Genomic DNA, 20,232 nt, shown 5'->3' with positions numbered 1-20,232 from the left:
ATCCCAGCTCCAGGTTCTGCAGTCCCACCCTCCCAGATTCTCCCCTCCATTCTCTGCTCTTTGCACTTTTTGGGGCAGATGCTGCAATGGTATCCTTGGTTCTGGGCTGGAAAAGGATTGTTTTGTGTGGCTGAGCTGTGAGGAGAACTTGGAACACTCGGTATGGAGTTCAGAGTCACACACCAATGTGGGACAGAATCTGGGAAATGCAAATGCTAAAACTTAAAGCATCACCATTGCCTGGATTTTCACATAGCTCCCAAAAATGCTGCTGCAGTTCACCAGAGGTAGGAGCAAAACTGGAGCACAGGAGCAAACCACGTTGGGGTTTGGGTGCACAGACCAATTTCTCTTCCCAAACTCCTATTTCCACCAGAAATATCAGATGGTTTTGGACAGAGACCCTGTACACAGATACAACTCACACACCTCTGACCTAACACCTAATTAAGGAATATTCACTAATCCAGGTTGTGGCACCTCAGTGGCTCTGGGGAACATTCCAGATGCGGCCTTGGACCCCAGAAGTTTAGGGAAGAAGGAGTGTTCAGATGCTGGACTCCTGCAATAACACCTGCACGTGAATGCCAAAACTTCTGGCAACCCTGCCCTTGCACTGAGCACAAGCTCCAGAGAAATCTTCTGCGGAGATTGAATCAGACCAGGAAAATCAGCAAGACCTTCCAGAGTATGGAACAAGCATGAAATAGGAATGAGAGCAGGAAGAGAAAACGAATGAATAGCTATTTTAGATGTCTCTGATAATATATTTGCTACCACGGAGACTGTCAATAGAGAGGAGCCAATAAAACCAGCTTTTCCTTGCCAGCAGAAATGGGAGTTTATTTCTAAAAAAGCACAAAATAAAGTGTGATGCACCCCTCCTTGGCCACTGAAGCTAACACATGAAAGCAAAGCATCAAATGAACTCTTCATCACTTGCAGCAGAGCTCCCTTTCAAGGACAACTTCTCCCAGACCCCACAGCACAGGAATTGGCCCCTGGATAACAAATGTTTCCTAAGCTCCTCTAGGGATGCCTGGACCACTCCTACAACAGATCCACGGCCCAGCTCATCCCCAGGGAGGCAAACAGGAATGTTCACATTTGCTGAATCTCCTGTGCAGCTCTTGGTGTCACTTTGAGCTCCTCATAGACATCTGGTACTACTGCTCAGGAAAAAAACCACTCTGTTTCCACTTAAATATTTTATCTCACCTTAATTACTACTGATGTACTCAGTGTTCAGTGCAGAATATCTAATTGCTCCTGGAGGGAATTAAAACCCAGTAAGTACTGAGGCTCTTTTTCAGTAGCACCTGGAAGAAGCCCACCTGATGGTCCTTCCCATGGTTAATTTTCCCCCATTTCTCCTCAGCAGTGCTTATTTCGAGTCATTAGTTTAATTTGGGACTGTCACTTAGCTGAGTATTAAGAGATCACCTTTGCTCTCACTCTCATTCACAAATAGGCAGCTTCCCATTGTCTCCCTGCTTTATTCTAACATAAAGGTTTTAATTTTACTTTAAAATTTACTGATATCAGCAGGGCTTTTTTGGGACTGGTTAGAAAAATGTCTTCTCCAAATTACAACAATAAATGAACCCGTATTTTTCCATGTATGATTTCTACTCTGTGCTCTTTCTGTGTTCCTAATTGGTCTCCTCCCCCAGACCCTGCCTCAAAAAACTCAATAATTAAAGTGAAATTGTGCACTGAAAGGCAATTACTCAAAATTAGCTGTTCTTTTTTTCCCGTGAGGCATCATTCCATAAAAATCCTCTAAAATAATAATCTATAGCTGAGAGGTTAAATTGATCTAATTTCTCCTTTCTTTTAATTCATGTTCATCTCTACACAAAACAGGAATTTCCACCAGCAGTGTCACAGCCCAAGCTCCACTTCCCTGTAACACTTGCAGTCTTATTTATCTGAGTAAATTCAATTTAAAATCTGAGTGAGAGAGAAACACAGAGTGCCTTTAAATTCTAGCTGGGAAAATTGGAAACGGGGAACACAAGATCCAAGATAAGAACAGGGTGGGGGAAAGGCAGGCAGAGGGGTTCAATTAATTCTTGACTTTTCAAAAGGAGGATCACACAGAAAGACCAGGACAAAGGGGAGCTGTTTTGTGGGGAGGTATCCTAAAGAAGCTGCTTCCTCCTTCCTGTGTGTCATCAAGGGATGTAAATCAGAATATGCCTTGGAACCCTTGGAAAAGAAGAAAGCCATGTCTACTAGGGGCCTAGATTAAAACAAAGTTTCCCAAGAGATGTTCTTTCATTCAGAACTTTGTTAAGCAAATATCAACAGCCATGCTCTCTCACACATCAGATTTTCCACTTCTTGAATATCTTACAGTCCTTGCATGTCCTGAAACAATAGCCCTTACAGCATTTGTATTTTCCTGAGTATTTTAAATGATTTTGCATTTATTTCATCTTTCCTCCATCATGGGCTTTGAGCAGAACCTTCCAGATCCATGTGAGGTGCTCCATCTCATAATAAATGCATAGAGAAAGCAATGGGGTACAGGGCAGTAGGACAGACCTGAGTAAAATCTTCATCATCCCCATATCCAGGTGCAAAGGGGGTTGGAGGGGAACACCACAAAGCAGCCCTTTCCCCATTTTCCACCAGCTTGTGGAAGACAAGGAGAGATGGAACAAATGGCTCTGTCCCAGGAGCCATTTCCACTGCCATGGCTGGGGTGACCCAGCAACTAGAAATGAAAGAAGAGAAACTAAGAAGAAAGAGAAAACACTTCCACCAGGGGCCGGTGAAAGAGGATTTTGTTATTGCAGATATGGGCATGCCAAAGGGAAAAAAAAACAACTGTAGGATCAGCATCTGAATGGGCTTGGTGGAACTGCCCATCCTTGGAGGACTGCTGCTCTCATTAACCTCACCTAGCAAGAGGAAATGGAAAAGCATCGAGGAGCACTCCCTGTGAGAAGGAGAGAACAAATTTCCAGCGTGTTCACTTCCCTGCAGACAAGTTCCCTGTGTGGATCACCTGCAGGGAAGCTAAAAGAGCACAGCACTCAGGGACACAGGAAAGTGGGTGAGGGGAAGCTCAACCCTTGAGTTTACAGGAGGGGAGAACATTTACTATCAAAATTTTGCTTCCCTTAAGGCTGGCAAAAAAAAAAATCTCAAACATATCTGAACTCAGAATTTCAACTTCTTAGTGGGAGCTCACCTGGCTTCAAACCCCATGGAGGCCTCTGTGCTCAATTTTGATGCAGAAGGACATGAAAAAAAGTGCATTTCCAAAATTATTAAATTAAACAAGTGCTGCTAATTGGCAGCATTTTGCCCTGCAGTGCTAAATCCTGCTCACATTTGCAAGGTTATAAACCCAGCCCAATGCCTTGGGCTGCACCAGAACTCTTTGCTATTTATCTACCTGGCAGGAAGAATATTTTCACTCCTAAGAGGGGACACTTTAGGGAGATATTTGGAAAACAAGTGGAATACTGAAGCGGCAGCACTGGCTCAGCCTGGTCCCTTAATTTCCAGATAATGAGATCTCAGTAAAAAGATCTCACAAATCTTTCTAATATTCCTTCTTTTTCACTTGGAATTGTCCATGTACAAGACAACTCAAAAAACTAGAGGAATATCATTGCTAGAGATGCATAAAAAAGGGGAGAATGTGTATTAAACACTCCTTAGTAATATTATTAGTTTCTATATTAAATATATTTAAGTATTAATATTCTGTAGTACTAAATACTAATTTTAGTACTAAACATTCCTAATTGATAGTATTTTTATAGGAACCACCCCCGTTTCTACAGAATGATTTCTGTGATTTTCTTAGCAGATATTTGAATTTCTAAAAGTCCTGTATTGACACAAATGTGTGGAGTTTTGTGATTAATTTCATGTTATAAAAAATGCATTTTGCTAAAGTAGTAGGTCTTTAGACATTTGTAGCTCACACACAACTGCTGCTCATCCTGCTGGTATCTTTTAAGAATAATAACTATAGGAAGCTGATTAAAGGATAGATCCAACAGAGTTTAAATTCCACCCTGATCCCCAGAGGTTTTTTCCACCAAGACATAATTTCCAAGACCTCTTCAAAGACTGAAACAGAAGAACTGAAAGAAATTACAATAATTGATGAAATCCCTTTTAAGTCAAGAGCCTTAAAACATTCCCTTTTGTACACGACTACACCAATGACTCCAAAGTTAAATTCACAGAGGCCTTTCTGGTATAACTTAGACATTTCTTATTTTTTGTAGACATCAGATAAGGACTTCTCCATGCTTTTTACACTAACTTCAGCTAGATTGTTTTTATTCCAAACCAATTAGAAAAGCACAGAGTCAGTGCAGTGAGTACGCTGAGAGCAGGCTGTCTCTCTAAATGGACGTGGGACGCTCTTAGACTTGATGTTTTTGCTATTTACAGAGTTCATTTGAGATAGGGAACATTCATTTGGCCTTCCCTTTACAGACAAGCACTTCCAGAGAGGAAAACTTTTCGTGTTCCTTCAATAATGGTGCTTGAGGGAATGTTGCTATTGGTGAGACACGTTGGCTAATTAAATATTCAAGGTGTTAGTCTGAAATTGGTGAGATGCAGCTTGGCTCAAGGCGTGAAGTGTTCTCCAGGAATATTTATCACAGACTGACAGCACAGTGTCGAGATAAAGCCTAAGGCTATAAAGCCAAAGTTAAAGCTTCCATTTCTAAATCAAGAATCAATGCAAACAATCAGCCTGCCCAGGGCTGTGAAGGCCACAGCTCTTCTTCAGGCACGAGCTGAATGCAGAGTTTGGTGAAAATCCGAAGAGGGCATTGCAAGGTGGAGCTCACTCCCCCCGCCCAAATCTTTGGGGTGCTGGGGGTGGGCAGAGCCTTCCACCTACAGAAACCCCAGTGGGGGAGCTGAGTGCTGGGAGCTGTCCCCAGGGGATGAGGAATGGGATATCCAATTCCTCATATCCTGAGGAATGGAATATTCAATTCTTCATATCCTGAGGAACACTGAGTGAGCACAGCCTGCCTCTGACCTTGCCTTGAGCCAGCCCAAGCCCAGTGTCTGGACTGGCACATCCAGCACCCAGCACAGGATCAGACACACTCAAAGGACTCCAGCATGAAGGAAAAATGAAGAAGGAGCTATTTAATGTCCCTCTCACCAGATGAGTTCAAAAAGCGTCCAGAAACTTCTGTCCTGAGAGCAGCCCAGTGTTTACTCCGAAGTGGAGCAGCTGGATGCAGAGGCAGTAACTCAGCTGAGCTGAGAGAAGCTGCAATGCTTCCTTCAGGAGCTCCCAGCCCAGCCCTGCCTGCCCACTGCTCACCATCAGCTCAGCTCAGCTCAGCTCAGCTCAGCTCAGCTCAGCTCAGCTCAGCTCAGAGCCCTCTCCCACTTCCCTCTGTCCCCACTGTGTGCACGGAGCCCTGACCTGTGCAGGATGCAATTCCACAGGGATAATTGCCACCTATTGTCTCAAAAGAACGGAGTTCTTTTTCTTTTCCAGACTGTAGAAATGTTTCTCATAACTCTCTTTGGTTTGTCTCTCTACTTGCTGTGCTTGGCCTCTGGCCACAATCCTGATTTCTGCTCTGATGGAGGGTGACAGCTCTGCCTTTGAAGGAACTCCAAGGCTGCTGTTGGGCTGACCAGCAGGGAACAACCCTGCCCAACACTCCCTGGCCTCTCCCAGATTGCTCCCCTTCTTTCCCAGAAACTTGCAGTCTTGGAAAAGGCAGAGGGAGAGCTGATCACAATTCCCAGAAGAGGTTTTTAAGCAACAGATGAACTTTAAGCATACAGAGTGAACTCTGGAGCTGGAAGGGACACAGAGAATATCCAGGCCATGCTCTTGTCCTAAGGCACATCCAGCTGTACCTACACTGCTGGCGGGTATTTGCCTCACTGGTTCTTACTGGATTCCAGTCACAGGCAGCCTAATTCCAGCATCCGGCCCAGTCTTACCATCAGAGAGCTTTGGCAAATCTTACTTCAATTTAATCCTTTCAGTCCTCCTCCGAACATGGAGAACTCATTCCTCACATCCTTCTGTTTCAACAGGAATTTAAAATACATCCCTGCAGGCAGTGACAGCTCATTCTGCCCAGGGTGCCTGAAGCTTCAGTGCCTAAAAAAACACTCTTGTCTGTGCCCAAAGGCACAGAGCCTTTGCCATCAGCAGAGCCACCCTTCAGTACTGACAGGGAACCAGGGAATATCCTGAGCTGGGAGGGACCCACTAGGACCATCGAGTCCAGCTCCTGGCCCTGCACACACAGAAGTGACCACAGGTTCACTGGTTTATATTTCCCACGTTTCTAATCTCTTTTCTTGGAAGGTTTCCCTCTGCACACAGAACAGCCTTAATCCCACTGACCTTGCAGATTTAATTTTCTCACGTGCTAAAAGTGCTCCACACTTACACCAAAAGTTTGTGCAAAACTAAAAACCTGCTCTGCACTAGACAAAGAGTTTTCAGAGACTCCAAAAGTGCATTTCCTGCATTACTGACTTTCCTACCCACTCATCCCAGTCTTGGCTCATTTCCTATTGTGACTGATGCTCAGTTGGCAAGATGAGAGAAGGTAAAATTCTGATTTAACACTTGCAAAGCAGTTTGTTTGGTTGTGGATTGTTTTTTTAAATTAACCAGTTTAAGCTTACATAAAATCACCAGTTTATGCTTACAGCATTTTTGTCTTTCACACTGTTAACCTGGAAACAGAAAGGTGCAACAGTACACGTTGTGCTCTGATAACATTTAACTTTTTCAACTTGAGGAGGACAACTGCAACAAGATTGGACAGGGGCTGAAAAATCTTTTCTCTTTTACGTTTCGGTGTTTGCGAGGCACAAAATGAAACCACAGCTGTCCCATGGTAGCTGTAGCTTGTGTAGCTTGCCAGTCTCAGCCTGGCACTTACCCAGTGGAGGGGTTCATGATGCAGCCCCCTTTTTCAGTGGATGCTTTGCAGTTGCAGCCCCTCTCCAGCGTGTCATGATTCATCCCAAAATTGTGCCCCAGCTCATGAGCCAGCGTCACTGCTGCACCCAGAGGGTTTTCTGAGTGATCCTTCAAAACAAAAGTTCACAAGAGAACCAGTCAATTCAGCATATAAACCCAAGTCAAGGCACATGATCCCCTCTGAGGTCCTATTGCCTGTCCTTTGAAATGTTTTATAAGTTTAGCAGCTGAAGTTACTCTGTTGTTAAATAAACGCAATTTTAAATTCATCCATGTATAGGGCAGAGTGGGAATTTCAGGACAGCCTTTCTGGCCACCCAGTTTCCCCATCAGATATTTGAAACCACTGAGCAGCTGTGAACATCTCTTTCGTGGGGCTTAAAATTCTGCAGCTCAAGAAATCCCCCAAACTCCCAAGTCCCAGCAGTGGCAGAGGGAGGTCACCAGACATGGAGTGTTGGAAAGGGCAGCAATTTATGGGTGAGGATGAGTGTGGTGAGGGAGAAGTGAGAAGATCCTTCATGTCAGGAGGCAAATTAAAAATGCAGCAAGAGATTTCACTCAGTCTATTGAATTTGCTTCAGACTGCTTCTTTAATATCAGAGTGTCCAAGATTTCACAAGCCTTGGCAAGAAAAACCAAGAACCTTTAAAAATCTCCTTTTGAAAATGAAAGGCCAAAGCAAGCCAAAATCTTCCATAGCCTCTTATTAACCTATGAATACTGTAAATGTTGAAAGTGTCAGTTTGAAATTTTGACATTAATCCATGTTTAAATGCTGATTTTTAGGACAACCATCCCTGAGAAATTCACTGCATGATTTGATTACAGATCAGAATGATGTTTTGGCTTAACCACAAGTAAGAGACCTTTCCACACTGATCATTTTCCTTCAGGATAAAAAAAATCCACTACACTTGTAAGAAAGCTTTCCCTGAAGGCATAAACATGTAATATAAATGCATGATCCACTATTTATCAGTCAGTAAATGGAATTATCGTGTACAGCTGCCTGCTCCAGAAGCATGCATGAATATATTCACTTTAAATAACTCTTTCAGCATAATCTAAGCCAAACTCCAGACTGAAAGGAAGTGAAAGGTAAAACTGTCTAAAACATTATCTATGTACTAATGGAGGCCTTAATACATGACTTGGGGTAGATTTAAGAGTTTCTTCTCTCATCTGCTTAGGCTAATATTTTTAGTAAATAATTTCTCAAACAGCAAGCTAAATCAAGAAGAGAATACAGTCATTCTGAACACACGAAATTGCTTCTTCAGAAACTGGAATAAACTCAAAAATTTTCTGTCTTTTCACAAAATGTCTCTTTAAAAACAAAACAAAAAAAAAATCCTGAATTTTAAAATCTTTATATAAAAATATTGTGACACCCAGTTTGTGTGCAGTTTGTCCTGTACAACACCCATGTAATGAGATATCTTATCTAGATACTGGTCTGATACAGATAGATTTATCTTTGTGCACACAGTAATTGATGGAATAGTTAGAAAATTCAGTGTAATTGAACCTGATGTCATAAAAAGAGCAGAAACCTCTCAGTGAAATGGGAAAAAAATTGCAGGGCTGAAGATTAAGAAAACAGCTAAATAATTCCATATAATTTACCACTGACTCATTGGATGATGCCTTGAAATTCAGGCCATCTGGTCAAGACAGAAACTACTCATTGAGCTACAGACACACAAATTGAGCTCAGACTTTATTTTTCCAGTATCTCCTGCACTTACTGAGCAGTGATTATATTTCTCTGAATACTCTGAAGCTGTCAACTAAAACTAAAAGCAAGGATTCACACAGTCCACTCCAGAAGTAGAGCAATAAATGATGTGAAGTGTAATTTGGGACTTGAATAGGCAAACAAATATTCCAGCCCATGCGGTTCTTATTACTTGCTCAGATCCTCTTGGAATGCAATTTTATCAGCTTCTAGAGAGGGTTTTTAAAAGGAGGAATGTGATGCCTCAGCAAAAGAGGTTATTTGAAGACAGCATAAATGAAGATTATCAAAACAAACAGTGACATGTTCCATTTGATACTGAGACTGTTTAAGTATCACATGGACTAAAGAAATGAATAGCAATGTGACTTTGATTTATTCCACCAGGGTCTTTCAAAGTTAACTTGAGCAGTAAAAGTCATTACCAAACACATTTCACAACCACTGAATAAGCAGCCATCTACTGTTAAGACATTATAAGCTGTTGCACAAAACATGCAGCTGCTTTCAGCTGAATTCTGCTTCATTCCACTGGGATTTAAATCAAGTCCTAATAATTAAATACTGTCACCTACAGCTCCAACAGGCAAATGCCCTGCTCCTGGTACTTCCAGCGTGTGTTCACTCTGTCCACGGAGTCACAGAATGGTTTGAATTGGAAAGGAGCTCAAAAATCATCCAGTCCCCACCTTCCACTACCCCAGGTGGCTCCAAGCCCTGTCCAAGCTGCCCTTGGACACTTCCAGGGATCCACAGCTTCCCTTGGCACCCTGTGCCAGGGCCTCCCCCCCTCACAGGGAACAATTTCCACCTAATATCTAATCTAAATCTCTCTTCTGTAAGTTTAAAACCATTCTCCCCTGCCCTATCGCTATCTGCCCAGATAAAATTCACTTTTCTGTTCTCTCAGAAATATTTGACTTTTAAATCCATGCATTCAGTGGGCAACCTTTGGAAACAGAAGAATGAAGACTGAATCACGTCAAAGACTTGCTTTAATGTCAACTTCTCTTTGGTTTTTCTATGACACTAGAGAAACTTCACAGGGAAATGAAATGGTAAAGGTCTTGTTAAAGCTTGTCACACTCACATGGCTGCTCTCCCTGCTTTGAGTTTCTCTGAAAATTAATGGGAGACAGGGTGTCACCCACTGAGAGAACTCAGCCCTATAGAAAAGAGACAGGGAGGTTCCCAGGGAGGCATGACAAAGGAATTTAGACCATAAAGTAAAGCTGACTAACTGCAAAAAGAACCAGGAAAATCACATCAGACAAGAGTCACTCCAGATTTTGTATTCAAATGTCATTTCTTAGGCAGTCTCTCATTGTGCTTTCTTCCAGAACAGGTTTTAGCCTGTGGAAGCTTTTGGTGTTGAGTGCTGGGGGAGGGATGGGTAAGAAATTGGCTGAATTATGAGGTTGGCCAAATGTTCATTTGCAGTGTTGAGACACCTGAGCCTTCCCAGGCTAAGAGTGACTCATTCTTTCATAGAATCACGGAATCTTTTAGGTTGGAAAAAACCTCTAAAATCCTGGAATCCAACCATTCTCCAGCACCACCAAGGCCACCACTGCCCCATGTCCCCAAGTGCCACATCCACGTGGATTTTAAATCCCTCCAGGGATGGGGACTCCAGCACTGCCCTGGCAGCTATGCCAGGGTACAGATACCAAGATATATAAATATGTTTTGTCTATGCCTGAATTAACCTTTGCTACCTCAGGGGATGGTTGGACAGCTTCACTTTTGGGTTTTGATGTGAGTGTTTGCTTCATTTGGATTTGGCTCCTTTTTGAGGATTTGCTTAAAGAGCTGGAGAATATTTCTGGTTATTCTGTGAAGGTTTCAAGTTAATTTGAAAAATTAATTTGGAAATTAATTTCAAAAGCTTAACTTCACTGAGTCTCTGGGTAACACTGTGCTTGCTCCCCTTCACAACAGAAGCTTCAGCCTGGCCCAGGATTCATCCACAGAATAAATGGGTTTCTCCTGGACATATAAATCAGTCCCCTCTCTATGAGAACATTCTAAAGAAATGCTGATTCTTGTTTTCTTGTTACTGGAATGAACTATTTGTAATTATTTCTCTTTAAAATGACAGTTTCCAGAGTGAAGAGAACTGACTTGGCACTAAATTATACTGTGGAGTGTTTTAAATCTTCTGCTAAAAATTAAAAGGACAAAAAAGTCATCATTAGGGGCATCTCTGATAAAGCCAAAGCAGGGACTGCAGGGCTGAGAGTGAAATGGGTAAAGTGGGGCTGTCTGCCCCATCTGTGCCTTCACCAAGATTCGGGGATGCACTGGGAGACTCTTACAGCTCTTTCTTCCTTTTTTTTCCCCTCCTTTTCCTTTCGTACCTCTCCCCCAGGTACCCAGTGAATAATTGTTACAGACAGCAGTTACAGATTCAGCTTCTCAAGCTACCTAGAGCCTGAAACCTTTGTCTTTTCTACAACTTTGACACAACTTTTCCCAAATTATGTGATTCAATGGCTCTGTTTTAAAGCTTCTTCCCCCTATCTTAGCACAAAACACTGTAAAATTTAAATTAAAACAAAAAAAAAAAAAAAAAAAAGAAAATGCATCAGAACTCCTTCCAGAAATTGGACAAGGTGTTGGCTTGTGTGCTTACCATGTCTTGCATCTAACAACAGTAATACCCTGGGAGAGACTCAGGTGGAATAAATGCTGCCATTGTTTGTTCTTGCCGTCTGGCCATGCAATAAAAGCACTGCTGCAAAGATGGAAAATAAGGCCTAACACAGGAAACTCTATAAATACAGAATAAAATCAATATAATAAAAGATTCAGGATAGACTGCTGATGCCTGTAACACAATTATACCCAAGTGTATAACAAATATATCTTCTGGTTCTCTTCCTTCACAGCACCACAGCACCTGATTCAATAACAATTAGAGGCATAAACTGCTTGCTAAGAGGCCCTGCTATATTTTAATGCAGTATTTTGTTTTGTTTTGTTTTTTTTTCACTATGGAAACTATCATTTACAAGCAATCTGAAGAGGGATATAAAGAACAGAGAGATGAAAGTGGGATGAGTGGGGCTGACCCTGTGTCTCAGGACCCAGGACTGCAGAGCCTGATATGGTGTCACCCCAGCTGGGGCAGTCTGAGTGCTGGGCTTGCCCCACTTACCATGACGACCCCTCCAGACTGCTCTGCTGTGCACATGCTCATGATGGGAGCCATGCCAATGGTTGTCCCCTGGAAGTACACCCCGCTGCAGGAGGGAGAGAGGAGACACAGAGTCACCGGTCAGTGCCAAGACACCTCCCTGCTCTTCCCACTTTTGTACTTCTGCCAATCCCAAACAAAGACCCCGTTTCTGCTCCTCACATTTGCAGGCCTAAAGCAATGGAAAGCCCAGATGGGCTGTGCTGACTCAGCTGAACTGAAGCACGGTGTCCCAGCTCTTGGAACATCCATTGGATCACCCCCACTGAATCACCCTCCTTTGTTTTTACTGCTGCAACAGGACCCTTCTTCTCTTTCTTTATTTCTGCTGACTGAAGTTGGGAACAGAAGTACAAGCATAAAAAGAACATCTCTAACTCAAAGAAGGGTTATTGTAATGCAGGGAGAAGTTTATGTGCTACTTGTGATGATACACAGCTTTGAATGCAATAATTTCAACCAAAGTGTTATTATACATATAGAGCCATCAAATATCTCAGGAGGGACGGTTTGGAAAGGCTCAATTTATTCTTATTCAAGTAATGTAAGAAGTAAATAACTCCTTTTAATTACTGAGATGTCAGGTGTGTTTATCTGCTCAGTATAAAGAATGGTCAATTGATCAAAATAATACCTATTCAAGAAAGAGGTGTTTCTCTTGCCTTTTATAAGAGTGCTTTTACTTGCACAGAACCATAGATCGGTTGGGGTTGGCAAGGATCTTTACTCAATTACTTTATTCTAAGAAAAAGCAGCAGGGTAAAATATGTTTATGGTCAAATTTTTAAATCATGAATGCAAATGTATTGTCTAAACTAGACAGCATTTTAAAGCATGCTGAGGTCTTTTCATTAAGAAATAGGCTTCACATTAGGGTCAGAGCAGGACTGTCTTTTCCAGTGACAATTTAGACTGAGGCCAGTTTAAACTGGTTGTAAATTCATGCCCTGAGTGCGCAGCAGCTGCTTACAACCTACAACCTTACAACAATTCCAACACGAGCTGTACTCAGGACGGGGCTGGGAAAGGAAACTCACCTGGAGCATCTGCTGAAGGGCCCTGCAGAGTGGTTTTGGGTTTGATGTTTGCAGGGGCAAAGGCAAGCCCTCAGGAGCACAGATGTTCATTCCAACAGCTTAGCAGCTGGGGGAGGACTCAGTACAGCTATGCTGAAATCCCAAAAATCCTCAAAATCCCCAAAATCCTGGAGGTTATCAAATCCAGAGTCAAGCCTACCTGATCAGCTGTGCATTGTCATGGGCTTTCCGAGGTAGGAGCTTGAGCTTTCTCCAGTCCAGAAACTCATGCAGACTGGTGAAAGGGTCTTGGGAGATGGAGCACTTATCCATGTCATTCCACACTTCCACTCCCACCAGGGCCACTCGGATATTTAGTGGCCTGTAGAACTAAGGAGAAGAGAAAAGCAGGAAATATGTGTCTAAAAATCATGTGGGATTAGAATTTTTCAATAAAACCATAACGAACCTTTCTTGAAGAGATTAAAACAATTCCTTCTTCATGACAGAACACCTGACACGACTCAGACAAAATATTCCCAAGACTCCCAGAAAACAGCTCTGACCCAACTCAATACCCACAAGGCATTAAAAGAGATCCAGGATTTCCTGTTTCTCCCTGTCCTACCCAAGTTCTGAATGAACTCCTGGCCATGGTAGATGACTCTGCCAGGGCTGCCCCACCCTGGATTGCACAGATCCAATTCCAGAGGGAGAGGAGCTGTGCTGTGCTATGGTTGTGGTTCACAATAATAGCTGAAAATGAGCAAGGGTCATCAAGTCTTGCACAGAGCAGATAAAACCAAGTAATTTTATCTCTTCCCCCAACAGCAAATGTCATTTTGCTGCCAGAGGGGAACCAGAGCAACATCAGCAGAGCCACGACAACAACTCCAATGTGAGAGTAATGTGAGGAAGGAGTCAAGGATTGATCAAGTCCAGATTTGCCTGACAGGCTGAGGAAAACACCCAGTAGATCTTTGTCTTGTTTCTGTGCATTCCAGTCATTTGCATAACACCAGCATTTGCTGAGCATAAATTAAGCATGAAACAAAAAATATATTACAATATGCAAAATTAATTTTGAGCAGGTAACATATAAACACCTGTCCTCTGGCAATAAGTCAGCAAGACAATTATGGATGAGGTAGAGGTGTCTTCAGCAGCTTGTTTTTAATCAGGAATGCTTCTCCTTGAGCTACTGCCCTTGAAGTATCACTTCATAAGTTCTCAGATAAATTAAGACTCTCTCAGTTATAATTTCACTTCTAGGGCCCTAATATTTTCTGGCCATATAACCCAATAAAAATAAACTCTAATTTGTTCAAAAAGCACTCTAGAGGACTCTTCGCCTTTATTGTTTACTGTCAAGGAATTATTTCAAGACCAAAGAAATCCAGTGTATGTCTCTCTCTTATTGCTCTCACTCAGCCATCAACTCTGCTTCCTTATTTTTAATTCTGCCATCTTCCTTGGATTACACATCTTATTAACTGTGTTTTCACAGGCCTTTGTTGGTACTTACAACTGGGCCTTCTTCCCTTGCTGCTGCAAATGACTTTGTTCTCCAAATTTCTCCTAGAAATAATCCTCTTTTTTTTTCTATAGGCTGTTCTGTATCCCCACCCTCTTCCCTGGTGAAAAAAAATCCTAGGGCTAAATTGGGCTTTTTCTTAGGAATAGATCTTTACATCCCATATACAGCAGAGCAGAGCTTAGGGCTTCATGTATCGAAAGGCAAATTAAAGGTTTAAATTTGATTTTCCTGGTTGGATAGAAGCTTTGCTCTGAGATTAGCTCCTTCAGCATCCTTCAGAAAGTGTGGCAAGGTTCGAAAAAGGGAAACAATCCTCATGTTCTTACCTTATCAACGTAGTTTGCAATTTCTATCAGCCTCTGCTTAATTTTTTCCACATCTTTGCCTTGTCTCTGAAACTTGGAACATAAAGGATCAATATGCCAGCAACACAAATGTCACAGTTTCCCCCCAAGAGCCAGCACATCAGGGAGATTTGGGAATTAGGGTGCAGCCAAAATCCACCAAAATCCAGACTCCTGCTGGATTCACAGGACCACAGTCTGCCCCAAAAGAAACACAGAGTGTGGGACAGGATTTTGGTCCCTGTGAAAAGATTTTAAGATCTCCAAGTGTTCCATAGGGGTCTTTTCAGGACTGATGGACACACACAAAAAAACCCAAAACAAACAAATAAAAAAAACCCCACAAAAAATCCCCCAACCCCAAAAAACAAAAACAAAACAAACAACAAACCAAAACCAACAACAAAAAAATTTTTTTACAGCCAGTGCTGGGTACTTTGAAGCTCCCTTTGCAAACCATCAGGAAGACAGCCGTGCTCCATGGAATGTGATGGCCAAGCACTGCTCCAGAAGCACTGACAGCCCCACTGAGGGCACAGGGAATGGCAGCGAGAACTTCACTTGCTCAAGGAATGAATATTTGCCTCTTCTTCCGTACTGACACACTTATTTCAGAGTCAAACTCCTTCTGAAGTATTGCAAGAAATTTTGCATCTGAGTATCACCATTGTCCTATCTCAATAATCCCTTCCCTTGCTCTGCCCTAATTAGGGAGGATGATTTAGCTCAGAAAACCATCATACTATTGACTGAAGCACCTTATTTGCAGCACTATGGTAACTGAACTGAGCTGCCCCTTTCCTGCTCACATAACTTTTTATTTTGCAGTTCCTTACCTCACGATTATCTGCCACAATAACAAGCTCCACGTACTTCGTTGTCTTCAGAGTCTCCCTCTTGTACTGTCAAAAAACCATGAAAGTCTTATTTTGTTTTCAGCCGTGATACAACAAAGTGCTTGCAAGAGGAAATACACAGTGTCTCAGGTTTCCTACTAAGATTTTACTACACACAAATTTGTAGTGTATTCCTCCTTCTCATGGAAGTTTTTCCTATAAAACCCCTCAGGATTTGATCACAGAAAGCAGGAGAGTGGTGCAAAGTCTCTCTCAACCTTTCAGCTCTCTGCAGTTCAAACGTTTGAGTTATCTTTCCTCACAGGAGAATATCCCCTCTAGCAGAAAGACCTTTGCTATTTCCAAGGTAGTCTGAAAGGAGGGATGAAGTAACTTCCAACAAACATTTCACACAATAGACAAACCAGTTACTAAGAAAAATGAGAGATAAAGGGATATTGAGTGAAGTAGAGAAGAGGTCAAGCAGTCAACTGATAAATTATGTAGGAAGAAAAACTCAAAAGTAAAAAAGCAGAACCAACTGTCAGTGTCTGGAGACACAAACGAATACTTGAAAAATAGAAGGCACGCATTTAATTTTGTATCTACATATTCATATAAAATGCAGGTCTAAAAGAATCATAATGCTTAACTGAAAAAACAAAATCACTGAAGAAAGTAAAATGATTTTGTAAGAGTACAAAACATGCCACAGCCCCTTTGCTACCCTAGATTTAAGTGACCTATTAGTGCCTGTAAAAGTTCTGTGATTTACAGCATCGGCATCTATCCTATCATTCCTTCCTTGTGTCTGGACTAGGATATTTGGGGAAAAGAGGTCTCAGCAGAATATCTGATCTTCCTGCCAGAACTCAGAGGGCTTAAACAGATGTCTGACCTACAGCTGCCCATGATGTCTTGAGCTGCAGCAAAGCTCTTTAACCTAAAACATGACTAAAGCTTTCCAAGGAAAACTGCTCCAAGGCAAACTATGAGATCCCCCTAAGCACAGCCAGTGCTGGACATCTCCTTCCAGCCAAATTTCACAAAGTTTTCTCCACATTATCAAACTGTTCCTCTCCATTATCTGCAGATTATTAATTCTGATGTTCCGAGAGAACTAGAGAAAAATGAACAATGCAATCTTTGCTATCTGACTTTCAAACTTATATTTAATAGTGCTGCAAACTCCAATAACTTGAAAAAAGTTTGATTTGGACAATATTTATGGATGGAGAGAGGAGTAAGAGCTGCTGTTAATGAACTAAATGTTAAGGATTCAAACACTTGACAGGACTACAATTAATAGGGGTTCTGGCAAATGAGATGAGGTAGATTCTTTTAAAACTTCTGCACTGGGGTGTGATGTCACTCAGAGATGATTGAGGTGCCACAAAAGGCAAGTGTCCATGTGGCTGTGGTTTGTGATGGAATTGATCTCCCAGCCACTAAAACTCTCACATCCTGAAATGTATTGTGAGGTCCTAGAGAAAAGCATCTCTGAGGTGCCTCTCATCCTCCTCCAAGTGAAGAAGAAAAGATGAGACAGGAAAATCTGAGCTCTGTTACATCAGTCAGTTTAAAACATTTCCTTCTTATCAAGAGTAAAGCTGTTTGTAGTGGAGTGAGCTGGAGAGAAATTGGCTAGCAGGTATAAAAATCACATAAGCCTCTGGTGACTGACTTGCATAACGAATCTGTTCCTGAGATTTGCCCAAAGGCTATGTGAATTCTCAGGATACAATATTTACTTATAAAATATACCTAATTATGGCTCCTTTTAGCTTGCTTTCTGCAGGCAGCTGCATCAACACACAACCCCTTTGCTGAGTCAATCCTCCAGAACTGAAACGAAGAGTCACTGACACAGCCATGAGGGCTGGGGGACAATGGCCTTTGTTCCACTGACCATTGTCCCTCTCCTCTGCTTGTTCCACACCGGATCCTGTCCCAAACCTGCTGTCCCAGAAGCTGTACCCCTTCCTCAGCCTCCCCTGCCTGGGAATTGGCATGGCTTGCATGGACACTGCAGTGGAGCAGCCTCTCTTTCTTCACGTTCTAAAAAATCACCTGCCTGGCCGTGGTCCCCAGCACCACCAAAATGGCTTTTTTTCCTTTGTGGCTACAGAGAAAATTCCCTGTTGCAGGGTCCGTCCTGCTCACCATATGTTCTGCAGAGTTCTGTCTCAATAGAGCTCTGCTGGAAAATGCTCCTCGGTGCAATCTGAGGGTCCAGTGAGTCATGAAATGACCCAGCACCCAGAGAGACCCCGCTCCAGAGGGACACAGCCCGTCTGCAACACCCTCTGCATCTCCTGCCCTGCTCCACTGAAGCTCCTGTTCGGATCTGGGAAGCCGAGTCTGCTGCTTGTCCCTTCCTTCATCTGTGCTTGCATCTAACCCAAAGGCCCTTGGTGATACACTGATCTCACATGTCAGCTCTGCTCAACAAGAATTTTGTGTGGGTGGTTGAATGAAGAGTCGGGGGATGAAACCAAACAAAAGTCTTCCCCCAGACCTGCCAAGAAGCCAAATATTTTCATCATGCCCTGAACCTTAGACCAGATTTCTGCTTAATTCTGTCACCCAGTGTGATTTGGAGCGGCTTTGTCTCCCCACTTTGCAGGTCATCCTTATTCAACGTGCCCACTGACAGACTGCTTAGTGACAGCACTGAAATATGAAAACTCACTCCACACATTACATCTGACAGCTTTCAGAATTCCTACATTAGAAGCTTAACCAACTTACTCATTAAATATATTGTACCTATCCATACGATGTGACTGTTGACAGGTTTTATAATTATGTGCACTGAACCACAGCAAAAATATTTTTCAGATATTTAAAGTGAAATTTGAGATGTAGTTGAAGCCACTGGCAAAATGGGAAAACCATAAGGGTAAAATAAAATGGCTTTGGTTGTGCCAGTTTGTTATAGTCACACATTTTATTTCTTCATTGCATTGACTATTTCAGTGGAATTCAAAGTCACAAATAATTTGGGGAAAACCTAATAAAGTTGTATTTCCAATGTTTTCCAACCAAACTTAATTCTTATAATGTTACATGCAAAGGCTAATGCGCTAGATATAATAGTCATAAAAATGTAAAATAAATTAATTCCATCGCATGATTTTATCTAGAGATGTCACTTAGGTTTCCTTAACAATGGACCAGATGCAAAGCCTGAGTTGTACATGCAAGTACAAATCCCCATATGTGACATTCAATAAATGCTGATGGCAGATTTGTATCGTTATGTAATTCCTGAACACCTAACCCAGCCTGTTTTACAATCCTCATCCAATATGCAGGTGAATTTGTTACAGCATTTCCCCTTCCTGTTTTTTTGCTCATTTAATTTTCTAATTTTCATTAGCTGGATGTATCTCACATGAAGTACATTTCTGCCAACATCACAGCAACTCCAATAATACATCTGTAAAATAACATCCTGAGAATTGGTTTTGTCTGGATAAGAGACTTTGCTACTAAAATACAGAGTTTCCAAACCTGGTATTAGCAAAGTTCCCCAGCTATCATGTTCTCTTTCATCTTGGGAGGGCAAGAACTTTTCCAGACATCATTCAGTGCTCTTAGGGAGCCTTAAATTCTGGTTAGAACCATACAAGGACCAAAATATATAACCATAATATGAATCCATAAACTTTCCTTTGTTGAAAAGGAAGCAAAAAAGCAAGTTATTCATGGAGAGTCCAGGAAAAGTAATAAAGCTTTAACAAATAATTTCAAGGCTGCACTTCAGCAAATGGCACCAATGGAAGCCGATGGTGTGGGTTAAGGTTTTGCTCAGTAGAGACTCTTGTGGTGGGCAGGAATGTGGAAATGCTGCCAGGCAGACACATAAAAGCACATCAGTCACCTACCCTGGCAGCTGGAGGATGCTGTGACGTGCCACTGGCAGCAGCCCCCATGGCAGGGATGTCCAGCTGGTGGCCACAGGATCCCAGAGCCGTTTTCAGGTTCTCCGCTCGGTAGATCTTGTGTTCTCTTGTAGCACCTTCCAATGGCTCCAGAATGTAGCTGTTGTTTTCAAACACAATAATTCCCCTGGGACACAGGAGAGCAGTGTGAGATGCGTTTTTCAGGAGCTTGTCTACATCAGAGTTACACCAAGTTTAATAATGATGGAGTATGAGAAAGCAAAACACTGATTTACAATGTCACGGGCGAGCGGAGCAGGAAACATCAAAGCCGTACATTTGTCACTGCAGCACACTCTATACCTTAAAAGAACCAATGGCTCACAGAAATTTGTCTCTTCTGAAGTGCTGCACTGCAGAGCAAAATGATATTTGCGCTTTATTTGTTTTCCATTCTCCCAGTGATGCACTGCTGATGGAGCTGCAGCAAACAGGAGCGAACAAAAGCCTGGAGGAGCACGTTGGGAAGTGAAGGTGCAGTGGGGAACATTCATTACTCTGCAGTTGCATTCCAGCTGTTAAAGCAAATCCTGGTGCAGCGGAGAATATTCACTGACCTGCAGTTGCATTCCAGCTGTTAAACCAAGCCCTGACGTGAGCCTCAGTCCTGCCAGATCAAAGAGGCCTCATGGTGTCAGGATGGATTATTAA

The 20,232-nt window shown here is 42.3% G+C and overlaps 1 protein-coding gene across 1 annotated transcript in view; it reads right to left on the bottom strand.

Annotated features, from left to right (window-relative positions):
• The window catches only part of ADAM12 (ADAM metallopeptidase domain 12), a 170,263-nt gene that overhangs the window by 40,260 nt on the left and 109,771 nt on the right, over window positions 1-20,232 (bottom strand). Inside the window, exons 6-11 of the mRNA XM_062496601.1 lie at window positions 19,525-19,708; window positions 15,635-15,700; window positions 14,781-14,852; window positions 13,138-13,307; window positions 11,863-11,947; window positions 6,921-7,069 (exon numbers count right to left, since the gene is read on the bottom strand). Coding sequence (XP_062352585.1) covers window positions 6,921-7,069; window positions 11,863-11,947; window positions 13,138-13,307; window positions 14,781-14,852; window positions 15,635-15,700; window positions 19,525-19,708 — 726 coding nt within the window. The remainder of the gene's footprint in view (window positions 1-6,920; window positions 7,070-11,862; window positions 11,948-13,137; window positions 13,308-14,780; window positions 14,853-15,634; window positions 15,701-19,524; window positions 19,709-20,232) is intronic.

Source organism: Cinclus cinclus, chromosome 7 (assembly GCF_963662255.1).
Source record: "Cinclus cinclus chromosome 7, bCinCin1.1, whole genome shotgun sequence".
Lineage (NCBI taxonomy): Eukaryota > Metazoa > Chordata > Aves > Passeriformes > Cinclidae > Cinclus > Cinclus cinclus.
Note: the sequence above shows the minus strand (reverse complement) of the source record. Positions and strands in the feature narration are given on the sequence as shown.